Below are 12,522 nucleotides of genomic sequence, written 5' to 3'. Positions count from 1 at the left end.
CCATACAAAAAAATGAAGATAGTGTTTCCCCAGTGGTAAATTGTAATGGGAAGAACTTCCTGAAATTGAAAATTTAAGTTACTTATGACCAAATTCCCACATGGGGAACTATTTATTTCCAAATAATTCCACGCGTATTGTTTAGATACACAAATGATTTATAAGTGCTGCTTGTTTTTCTCTCGGCGTCGATTCTATCGCTTGGCTGGTAACACCACCGTTCTAATATCTTTAGTGGCCTGTAGTGGGAGCCCTATACCGTACAACTTTTGTTTGCGTAGAAGAAGAAAAGTCGCCCCCTTCATCCCACACAAACATGGCGCCCTCCTTGAAACGCAACGTGAAGCTTGCTAAGTCAGCACAACCGAGAACAAAAAGGGCAAAAATCGACTTAAACAGTCGAGTCCATCTTATACTCAAGAATCGAAATAACGCCAATCAAATCTTCGACGTGTTCAAATTCCTCCAGGTAGTACCAATACACCGCTCGGCTAATATGTTGTTGAGAACTGTTAGCACATGTCTTCTTTCTTTTCAGTCCGAAAAGGAAAATGATGTCGTCAAAGCTATCGAAGCGTGCGGCATCTTATTTTGCAGCCTTTTGGGGGAAGAGAAGCTTTTTAAAGGCAAGCTGCCGGCGGAAGAGGAAGGGTTAAGTGGTGAGTTTGGGTGAAAATAAAGTTGTGCTTTATTGTGTATAATGCTCATTAAAACCACTTGATTTTTCTCCTTATGAGGCGACGATAATGCCGAAACAAAATACAAAATCTTCATGACTCATCGTTACAACAACTGCGTGGAAATGCTGCTCGAACATCTATGCCATGAACTTCCTGCTGTCCAAGTGAGTTTGGGGGGAAATTGAGAAGAAAATGATTCAACTTCAGGCAAACCATTTGTAGAAATCATTTATATATGTATATAAATCCCTTGCTATTGTTAGGAATTAAACTATTATAAATGTAGCGTTTACCAAATTGTTCGGATGAGTTATCTGACTCCATTAACCAAACACAAACTTTATTCTCCTAACAATCGGTGCTCTTTTCTTAATTTTAGGGAAAAAATATTGACAAGTGAGTTCCATCGAATTTTGCCGAATTATTGTCTAATTAGCCTTGTTGAGCCTCCCATCTTTCGTTCTCCGATCTATCTCTGCTGTCCCTCTCCATCTTCCGCGTTCCGTCCTTTTGACACGTCGGGGCATTGGCCACTCCCGTGGGGCGTGCCGACTCCTCCCCCTGGGCGTGCCGCCGCCTCCTCGCCAAAAGACGCCTACTTGTCTGAAGGACTCACAACAAGAAAGCTTATTTATAGCAATGCCAAGCGTTTATCAAAACGAGGCCTAATTCCCTAGTCAGCAATCACAGGAATTCTGTTATCCAAAGTCGTCTGATGCATTCCAGACAGCCTAACCTTCTAATGTACCTTGAAGAAAAAAGGTCAGTGAATCTCTCTACTGCATCAAATGTAATTTGTATTATATGAAATCCCTTATAGTCAAATAAATAAAATAAAAAATTCTTCACTATTAAAACGGGCCACTCTTTTGTCAGGCCTGGCGGCTTATTGCTGTACTGTCCGCCATAAAACTAACGACACGCGTGCATTCCGGATCAATTATCACAGATGTGGGACTAGAAGAGCACACTTTAGTAAGGCCTGCCGGCTCATTTTTTGTGCAGCCACAATCCATTATCCCCAATCCAGACTGACCAAAGGCACTTTTGTTGAGGCATGTCATCCTGGCATGGCTAAAAATATACACTTTAGACAGGTGACCCATTATCCCCATTCTACTATTGCTGAGTGCAGGGGCTGGTCCAGTACTTGTTATAAAATTATTTTTTTATTTTAGCTTTACTGGTTTCACTCAAGGCTAACACATCAACCTTCCTCTTAGTCATCATCCCTCCAAACTCCTCTGTCTTTCACTCGGTCGCTTTACTTCCACATCCTCTCACATTTAGTGACCCTATAACTAGGTCTCCCGTCCCCCTTTCTTTGCCTTGCTTTCTCTTAGGGAGTATTGATGGAGGGGAGGGGATCCCCAGTCCCCTCGCTCCCTCCACTTTAGTCGCCTTTACGACACGCAGCGGACCACTCTGGGAGAATTCTCTCATGGGGAGAGGGCCCCTCACCACAGGGAATGCGCGATTCGTTATCCCCAGTTGACTCGCTGAGAGCGGTGGCCGAGAGGGAATTCGTCGTGTGACGGCTCGTTTTCTGTCCTTTCCGCCTAAAATAAACAGCACTTGTGTGGCCGCAATCCATTATCCCCGGTCGACTATGGCTGCAATTTTAAGTACCTCTTGTCTCCCTGTTGGAATTGCTTTCAAATGGCACATACTGTATACAGGTGGGTTTCTCAAATTTTTTCTATCGTCTTGTGAACAATTCCCTCGGGTTGCTCCAATCGGCACCCATGGAACAGAAGGTAGTTCTCTGATTGATTTGAGTTCAGTTGCGAAGTTTTGCGATGAATCTATTTGCAGAATTAGCAGAGTCAAAAATTACGCGACGCACCCAAGTTGAAACTCAATACGGGAAAGAAACCCTGTTGTGCCTTTACAAATAATGCGCTCAATCGTAGGAAGCTTCGCTGTGCTGCCTGATGAAGTTTGCAGCGGGGCAAGGAGAGCATCCCCTTGAAGAGTTGGACTGGAGTGAACATTACAACTTCCCCAGGGAACTCGTTCTGGTATGTATTTGTCATTGAACAATAAGTGATTTCCTGTGATGTGCCTCCTTTGTAATTGATTTCTTTTTGGAACAGGCCATCGTGACTCAGTTGCTCTCCAAAACGACGGACAACTCCATTTTGATCTCGCGGTTTCAAGAGTTCCTGGAGCAAGACGATGTGCGATTTTATGTCATGAGCGCCGTACGGGAGAACCTGGGAAAAGTCATGGAGAAAAACAAAGGGGTAAGACCGAGAGAAGATGCCGACCTTCTGCTTCCGTCCTTGGTGTAGGGCGCTGACTTTCTGAAGAAAAAAAGACCAGCCCGTGCTGCCTTCAAACGCCGTGTATTAAAAAGAAACTACAAAATCAAAAACCAGCCTAGCGGTCAAAAGGGTTAGCCCTTCCGGGGTCAGATACCTGTCTGACTACTCAAAGGAGCATACAAATGATGTGTGCCACTTTATGAACTAAACAATAATATTCAATGACAGAAATACATCTTGTTTCCTCCACGTCGGCTCAAATTATCTTTTTTTTTATCTCTCTTGGGTTTGGACTGTCTTTGAAATGGTCCTTTTCTTTTATTAGATTAGATCCTAGAAAAAAAGAACCACAAGCGCGTGCATAGAATCACTCTCCTCCCCCCTGCCGCCTTTCGTCCTGCCTAATGCGCGCTGCGGCTGAAACACCGCGGGTAAACGTAAGATAAAATCAGAGAGGCATGGTGGGAAGGAAATATGTATAGGCTCTTTTGAAACCAATTGGCGTTGTGAACACGAATGTAATATTGAATTGAAAACATTTTTTAAGGGCATCTCAAACCACACACCCCACGTCCAAGTATTAGAGCTCTTGTATGAGGTTTTGAATGGACTTTGAATCATATGCACCTCATTATCTTATTTTTTTCACCAGGAAGAGCTCCCTGTCTATCAACAAAATGTTTTCGCTCTCATGTCCAACATCAGCGTGCCCAAGACAGAGTCTGAGCTTTCCAACTTCCTGGTCAAACAAGAAAGTAAGACTTGCTATCTTTCCACGATTCGTTCATTGGAAGGGTTCTAATTCTGTTTTGTCGCTTTGTTTCAGCCAAACCTAAAGACTGGAAAGCTACAAAGTTAATTGTGAGTGAACCGTCCTCGAAATTCCACATTGTCACCCAGACCCTAAGATCTTAAAGAGGTTTCGCTCTTTTTCCCTTCTCAGGAACACAAACGGAACTTTGAGAAGATGTGGTTGGGCTTTCTCAAGTACAAGGTCAGTGTTTACCATAGAAAGTGGTGCCCCATTTACTCAAAGCAAAATACGGGTATTTGTGTCAACGCTACGCTTGGAAAATAAATGCTCGATCCGGGACAACATTTGCTAGTGAACCGCAGCAATATTTCCCGTCACCGATGTCTAGAAAATGTGAACTCTTCAGTGCTAAAAGAAACTCTGGAATCAAATATATTTCGACTGTTTATATTTACACATTTAACCAATGTAGTGTTAGGGGAAAAAATATATTTTTACAAATGTAGCGTTTACCAAATTGTTGGAATGAGTTATCTGACTCCATTAACCAAACACACACTTTATTCTCCTAACAATGCATGCTCGTTTCTTAATGGGGACATGAACAAAGATAGCCGACATTTTTACACAGGGGCAGATTTATTTTCTTAAAGTATTCAGCTAAGTGAATTCCATCGAATTTTGCGGAATTATTGTCGAATTATTCTAATTAGTCTTGGTCAAGCCTCCCATCTCTCGTCTCTGCTCCCGTCTCTCTCCGCCTTCCGTCTTTTTGACACGTCGGGACATCGGCCACCCCCCATGGGCGTGCTGACTCCTCCTCGCCGAAGGGCGTCGCGGATGTTTGTCCTTGCGCGTCTGGCTTTCTCCCGTCAGCATTCACGGGAATTCTGTTATCAAAAGACGTCTGATGCATTCCAGACAGCCTAACCTTCTAATGTACCTTGAAGGAAAACAGCCAGTGAATATCTCTACTGCATCAAACTGAGTACATGTACTTGTTTTGTAGTTAATTTTATAATATCCGTTGTAGTCAAATGTATAAAATCTTTCAGTAGACTGAAAAAACACAGAATGTAAAGTAGGCTTAAACTATTTCCTCAAAAGTGTGTTTTTCTAACCAGATGGTATCATGTTTCAAAATGTTGGTACTGCCCAAAGTGGTGTTTATTTTTCTTCGTTGCCTTTGTCCTACCCGTTGTGACTTAAATAAAATACAGTGTAGGGGGGGAAGGGCTCCAGAGGGAAGGAACGCGGCCAGAGAGACGAACGCGGGTAAATTCCTCCGCTCCTGGCCCGGCCTCCCTCCAACTGGCAGTTGTAAAAAGTCTAATGCCTGGTGTATTTTTTAGCATTAGCCAACTTTTAAATAGCTCTCCCACATGTAAGAGGTCGATTTAGACCCCACACAGAACCTCTAAAAAATAAATATAAATGAAAATGTGTCTTTTTTCAAAATACAAGTTTGAGACTTGAGCCAGAGTCTCATAACCGTGTATTTTTAACAGCTCGCGAAAGACCGAAGGTGTCATCATGGAAACCGAAATTTCACGTGGAACTTTTCAGATATGTTTTTTCTTCTGTAGTTGCCGAGTAACATGTATAAGAAAGTCTTGGTCATCCTCCACGACGCCATTTTGCCCCACATGAGCAAACCCACGTTGATGATCGATTTCTTGACGGCGGCCTACGATGTCGGTATGTCCGGTTTTTCCCGTCGGAAAAATGGATTAGATGGATACGATACGTGAATCTTTTCTTATTTTCGATAGGGGGAGCCATCAGCCTCTTGGCCCTCAACGGACTTTTTATCCTCATCCATAAGCATAATCTGTAAGTAGCGCGTATGATATTATTATCAATAGATTTTGAAATCGGATGCAAAAAAAAGAAATCTGATATTGGCGGTCAACATCTGATCTTATCGGTTATAAAGGCATTTATTTAAAAGAAATAAATGAATACAATTCATGTATTTTTGGGAAAGGGAGGTCAATGTAACAATTTAATGCAAAATATTTATTTTAAACAATACAAGAACGTATAAACTCTTTGTTTTGGGGTAATATAGATTAACATGAAATAAACCAAAATCAATGAATAGTTTTTATTTATTTTTGGCCAGAATACAACAAATGCAAAATATTATTTTTAATCTGATCTATTCATTTTGGGGGGAAAAGATGGATATAACCAAATGCAAATAGATTTGAATGTATAAATATAAATATTATTTAAAAAGCAAATAATTAAAAAATGGTTCACATCATACCTTTCTAATGTATGTATTTTTATACATAAATACAAATTATAAATAAATGACGCCAATCATTTAAAAATGGTTAACGCCTTCAGTTTCTGACAAATATTAGTATCTATATTATAGACAAGTACATAAACAGTCAAATCTAAATATTTTTATGAACCCTCAAAATAATGTTATTTATTTTATATTTGTGGGAAACATAAATACATATTAACAACAACTCATAGTTTTATTTATTTTAGAATAAAATCAAATAACAGAATAATAATGGAAATCAAAGAAATAAGGCAGATTCAATCACTTTGTTCAATTCATCATTTTGGAGACTACAAAATAAAGGAACAGTTTAAATGTAAAAAATGCTATCATTTTCACTGATATCATGGATTGATATTGGTATCGTATTATCCAATTAGTCCGAAATTTCTAAAATAATGGGTAATTGCGGGCAAGATTTCTCCTGTTATTTGGCTTTATGATCAGGGACCAGAAACTTCAAATATATATGTCCATTTGTAAATGTTTTCTCCATTTCAGAGATTACCCCAACTTTTACAAGAAACTGTATAACCTCCTGGAGCCCTCCATTTTCCACGTCAAGTACAGAGCCCGTTTTTTCCATCTTGCCAACTTGTTCCTCAGTTCCAGGTATGTTCCTCCTACTCCGGTCTTTCCCATCCAATTTTCTCAGACCTTGGTGGCTAGATTGTCTGGAGGGGTCCCGTGGGCATGCCCCTGAAAGGAAATTTTCCATCTTTTAAATTCAGATCCGTTACATTTTTAGCAAAATTGAGACGCTAGATCTACGATGAATGTGTCACGTTTATTTGTTAGGACCTTAATCCCAGAATGTCTGAAAGGACTGCACAAGTTACAACGACACTGTCCCCTGATCTTAAACCAGGGGTGTCAAACTCATTTGCGCTGGGGGCCACATACTAGAAAAGAAAAACTTCACAGGGGCCGGACTAGTTGGTTTTTGAGAAAGAAGAAATAGAGAGCCGTAAAGAGAGAGATGAAAAGAAAGAAGGGAGACAGAGTAAGAGGAAGAAAGTAAGAGAGACATAAAAAGGGAGAAAGAGTGGGAAAAATAGAGAAAGCACAAGAGAAAGAGGGGGGAGGAGAGAGAAAGAGACAGAAAAAGAAAGATCAATAGATAAAAATAGAGATAAAAAGAGAGAGAGAGACAAATCAGAAGAATGAGAGAAAAAAAGACCAAGAGAGTAAAAGAGTGAGCATGAGAAACAGGCAGAAAAAGAAAGGGAGTGAGAATGACAGGGAAAAAGTGTGAGGAAATAACCAGAGAAAAAGGACAGAGAGAAAAATAGAAAAACGGCAGAGGAAGATAGAGTGAGGGTGAGAAAGAAAAATGATAAATAGAAAACGGGAGAGAGAGAGATGGAAAGGGTGAGAAAGAAAGAAAAAAGAAAGGAAGAGAGAGAGAGAAATACAACAACTGTTGCTTTGCGAGTGGTGCCTGGCTTGGATGACATCAAGTGGACATATTTAACACTGCTCATTTTCGCAGCGTCGTCTTGCGGGCCTGATTGAAACCCTTGACGGGCCCGATTTGGCCCGCGGGCCGTCTGTTTGACACGTATGTCTTAAATCAACATGCGGGCAAGGAAAAACTCAAAAACCTCAGCAGGAGGAAAATAAGAGACCTTGTCCGGCTGACAGATTCCTTCTGACCATGGCGTTTGCAATCATTTATATCATGAGAAAACTAAAAGTTATTTTCCTTCACTTCTCACTTATATATGCAGGGATCAGAATGGAGATTTTCATTTTCAGCTGAAATAGCCAGCGTCCAGGAATAAACCAGGGCGGAGGAAAGAGTGAGACAGTCGGATTTTGAATTTGTTTGCTACGCAAGAGAAAAAGTGAAAAAGTCGGAATGCCTTTGGGGTTCAAAAACAGCGGAAATCCGCGGAAAATTCTGATCCCTGTATATGATTAAAAATCTGATATTTGTGAATAATGCGAGGTGACGAGACTCTGGCGGGACCAGTTCAACCCTGGCGGCCTTCCAATATCTTACGGGTGGAAAACGCCGTACCCCTTTCCCAAAACGCATTGACGACGCTGTTTATTTCTCTACTTTGCCCTCTAGCCACCTGCCGGCGTACCTGGTGGCGGCTTTCGCCAAACGTCTTTCCCGCTTGGCCCTGACGGCCCCGCCCGGCGGGCTCCTCATCGCGCTGCCCTTCATCTACAACCTGATCCGCAGACATCCGTCCTCTCGGATCCTCCTACACAAGCCCGGCGCCGAAGACGGCGAGTATATTTGTGACGTTTTTTTTATCTTCAATGCTCGCTATACTCGAAATAAGAACCAGGAGACCGCACGTTCTCTTTAATGCCAGAAAGATGAAATACATAGCCACAGAGCCTTTTTCAGCATGACATGGAAGTCGTCTGTCTTATCTAAGATATTGCCTAGTCCTATACTGTCTTGGCCAGGGCGGGGGACACGCGCCCTCTTCAATGTGCCTATGTGAGACGTGATTAGTTTTATCGGGAGCAAACTGGAGAATGTGCGCAGCAACCTAGCAGATGAGTTCGGGTCTTCTATCTAATCCCACAATCAAAATAGAGAGATGCTTGATTCATCCCCGTAGGGAAATTCACACTTCCAGCAGTATCCTTTTGTTTGTTAACAGATGAACAGGATGGCCTCGGGGTGCTGTGTTTGTAGTTTAGCAACAGCGGAGTGGGTGACGTCACACGCTAGGCCAAAAGTTCGTCATCCCTGCGGCAGATGGAAATCTTTGTACCCAGGGTGACACCACCTTGTGTTCACGTAGATAGCGAGTCCGCCCCCTCTCCGCTTCCCGCAGGCTTCCGTGTCTCTGTCTGTCTTAACAGCGCTAAAGCCAAGTAGCTCCACGTTAGCGTCCGGGATGCTAGACGTGAGCCACGTTTCCGTAAAACACAGCAAACTGCACTCCCTGTACGCTTGATGTTTTTCACCAGTACAGCCAGTACGTTGGTATTTTTTGGTACCATGATTACGGACGGTACCGAAGACTTCTAACGCTGCTAGCCGCTTAGCCTTAGTGGCTGCAGCCACGATAGGGCCCCCTCATCACACCAGCACGGGAATTCTTCAGGGCGAGGAGTTAATTCCTCGAATAAACCCATAACGATACGATAGAAAGTAATCCAAAATGTCGTTGTCAAACGGGACGAAAAACACCAAAGATAGAACACTTAAAACAAGAAATGACAAAAAGAGCGAAATAACACGGAGCTGCCGGAAAGGCTGCCGCTCGCGGCGGCGCCTATGAATAGGGCAAGAAAACATCAATGGATTTTCACCTTGCAAGGAGGACCGGTAGAGGAGCTTTCAGATAGGAGAATTTAATGCTGTCCTAAAAGCATCCCCTCTTTTTCCTAAATCTTGAAGGTTTACAAAAACAGATCCACCCTAAAGTGGTATCGGAATCAAAGCCCACTAACAATCGTCGAAACAACTAAAGCACTGTCATCCTATGAAATCTCCTCTGCGGTTTTTCCAATGGTAAAAACGGAATAAACGTATGAATATCGGAGGGACTTGTGAAGAGAAAAGCCCAATTGTCTAAAACGCGCTTCTCCATGACAGAGCCTTTGGAAGACCCCTATCTCATGGAGGAGGAGGACCCTGCTCACTGCCGTGCCATGGACAGTAGCCTGTGGGAAATTAAGGTGTGTTTGCTTTTTGGGGGTCCTTCTTCAACCTTCATTGAGTTCAATACATTACTACACAAAAAATCTAAAGTGGGCGTTGTCAAGGGAAATTGCCTTATGCAGGTGCCAGAAACAGTTTTGCATAGTGCATTCTGATTGGTTAGACACTTTCTCCACTTCTTGGGTGTCAAACACCTCCGTTTAATATGTCTGCGTACATCAGAGTTTGCATCGTATTTTGTTGACCTTTTCTCCATTCTTTGACATTCATCGTTAAAGATTTGCATGATGCAGTCTCTCCCTTTTCACATTTTTTATCTCCTGACCCATTTTCATGCCCACTCCTCAAAAATGGTGGCCATGTTTTTCAACAAGCCTGCCTCAAAATGGTGGCTTCACCTTGCCATCGCATTTCTTCTTCCCATGGATTAACGGCAGCTGGTATTGCCTTGTATGGCAAGGATGGACTATTTTGGGCCATACAATCAATGAACATAGCGTTCCCCCATCGTAATGGGAAGAACTTCCTGCAACTGAAAATGTCATTTATGTTATTTGTACTTATACGGGGAGATTTGTCTCAAAAATATTTACTCAAGATCTTAAAATCCTGTCTTGACAAATGCAAGATTAAAATCTCATATATTTGTGGCTCTTTAAAATACCAGATTACAGGGGATTTCTTCTTTTTTTTTGGTACTGGAGTCGTTGTAAAATTGGTTTTGAAAGTCCTTAAAAGTGCTTGAAATTGGTCATGAGAAAAGGTGTACGAGCTCTTGATGTGGCGGGGAACATAACCTTATAGGAACTGCGTTCTGAACCCCTAGCGCCCCAAATAAAGTACATTCCTGACATTACGAAATGGTTGGCTTTTCTCTTTTTCCTTTTTCCTTCTCTTCTTTTTTCTTCTTCTAATCTTTCTACTTTTCCCCTTCTTTCTCTCCCTTTCTTTTTCTCTTTCTATCTTTCTCACACTCTTTCATTTAATCTCTTGCTCATTTTTTCTGTCTTTCTTTCTTCTCCTTTTTTCACTCTTTCTTTCTGTCTTTCTCCCTTTTTCCTCTTTTTTTGCTTATTTTCTCTCTCCTGCTTTCATTTTTTTCTTTTGCTCCCATGTAGCCCCCCAAGCTCGAATGTATTTGACCCCCTGGACGCCGTATCCTGCGGGTTTAGTGTACCTCGTTCGTACGAGTTCATTGATGGAAATCTGAATTTATGGCAGACGTTACAAAGGCATTACCATCCGGACGTCTCCAAGACGGCCATGTTAATCAACAGGCCCTTGTCCAAAGAGGAGGATGACATCAGCGAGGGTCTCGAGGTGACGATATTTGAGGTCAGCTTCTTTTTCTATTTTACTGTCTTTTAATCATTACAAGCGTGTATATTTTAAATGAATCCGTCATACAATTATTCATGTGTTTTATGTATTGGTGAAAAAATACTGGAATTTTTTTTAGACTATAAGCCCAAACTAGAGCTCCCTCAAGTGGTGAACTATTGCACACTGTTACTTGGTAACTAATGTTCTACTTGCTGCCCCCATGGGAAATTCTTAAAAGCGTCTGAATCAACTTTTTTTCTTTTTGGGGTTTGGGTCAGTATTCGAACGGTCCTTCTCTGACTTTCACTATTTTCATACGACAATTAAAGAAAACCACGTGCATGATATCACTCATGTCGTCTGAGGTCTCGTAAAAAGTTGAATCGATTTCGCTTGAGTATGTGTTAACATTGCCCAACTGAGTTCAAAGAGCCCTTTTGCATTATTTTCCACTCTTCGTGTATGTTTGTTTTAGCAAAGCTGTTGGTGCCACCACATGTTAAGTAGGGGTGGGCGGGGTGCTTGTCTCTGTGAATTATTTTTTTGTGCTGTTTTTATTGGCGTAGCATGAAAGTGGTGAAAGTAAGAAAAGGGCTGTTTGAAATGGTCTGCATTACTGTAGCGCTTTTCAAGTCAATGAAGACCTCCCAAAGCGTGTGTGGACAAATGTAAGCAATGTGATGTTTTTGAGGATAAAGGAGCTCTTTCCTACCTAGCTGATGGAGCGAGATTTGAAGATGACGTCGAGGACCGTCGTCCCGCTGGAGTTTGAAACGGCCACGCGGTTCCTGAACGACAAAGACGTACTGGGGCGACACTTTGGTCTGCATTGAAAGAAGCGGGGACGCTTCCGAAACCTCCAAAACCACTCTGTGGATCTTAAAGGTACCTTGGGTCATATTGGAGCAGTAGAAAAGCCAGTGCTGAATGAGAACGGCGTAGCAGCAAGATCCCAGACAAACACGGCCCCGACGACTCGGTATGGATTCTGCTATGTACAAGAAAGACTTTTCCACCTATGAATATTTATAGAAAGGTTGGGTTCAACATCCTCTCTGTTTTATATCATATGTACACGTATCATGCATATATACTTGCTATATAATGTATACGTATGGAACGCGTGCGTCGGCATTAACTGTTATACTTTGTATTTGTACACAAATCCTCTGTTTCTACATGGCCAAAGTAATAAATCTATCATGTTGAAGGAGTTTATATTTTATACGATTTTATACAAGTGACATTTATTGAATGCAATGAAGATTTTTCACAGAGAAGGCTCAAGTTCAATGACAGGTCACGCCGTTCCGAATGCGAACGTTTTGTTTAGTTCTGTTGATAACGGGACTCTGACGGAGAAGGCCAAACGCAGAAGGCCAGGCACTGATTTGATAATCGCTCGGAAGAGGTGGAGTCCACGTGGGGAGTCTCTGGCCTGCCCACGGGAGGAGTTAGCACGCCCATGGGAGGAGCCGGCACGCCAGCTTGTGAAAAGACGTGGGCATAAATACTTCAGAAGATCGAGGACCAAATCGAGAGAGAGGCTCGACGAAGAG

The 12,522-nt window shown here is 42.1% G+C and overlaps 1 protein-coding gene across 1 annotated transcript; it reads left to right on the top strand.

Annotated features, from left to right (window-relative positions):
* Window positions 1-302: 302 nt before the first annotated feature.
* noc4l (nucleolar complex associated 4 homolog) lies at window positions 303-12,181 on the top strand. Its single transcript, XM_088320036.1, has 15 exons — window positions 303-469; window positions 539-659; window positions 738-844; window positions 2,594-2,701; window positions 2,777-2,926; window positions 3,600-3,702; window positions 3,774-3,808; window positions 3,891-3,941; window positions 5,288-5,399; window positions 5,474-5,534; window positions 6,505-6,615; window positions 8,081-8,244; window positions 9,575-9,657; window positions 10,862-10,975; window positions 11,680-12,181. The coding sequence occupies exons 1-15, from the start codon at window positions 317-319 to the stop codon at window positions 11,794-11,796; spliced, it is 1,590 nt and encodes a 529-aa protein (XP_088176162.1). The 5' UTR covers window positions 303-316; the 3' UTR covers window positions 11,797-12,181.
* Window positions 12,182-12,522: the final 341 nt, after the last annotated feature.

This window comes from Urocampus carinirostris, chromosome 16 (genome assembly GCF_059441175.1).
Source record: "Urocampus carinirostris isolate Australia breed hairy pipefish chromosome 16, RoL_Ucar_1.0, whole genome shotgun sequence".
NCBI classification, from domain to species: Eukaryota; Metazoa; Chordata; class Actinopteri; order Syngnathiformes; family Syngnathidae; genus Urocampus; species Urocampus carinirostris.
Note: the sequence above shows the minus strand (reverse complement) of the source record. Positions and strands in the feature narration are given on the sequence as shown.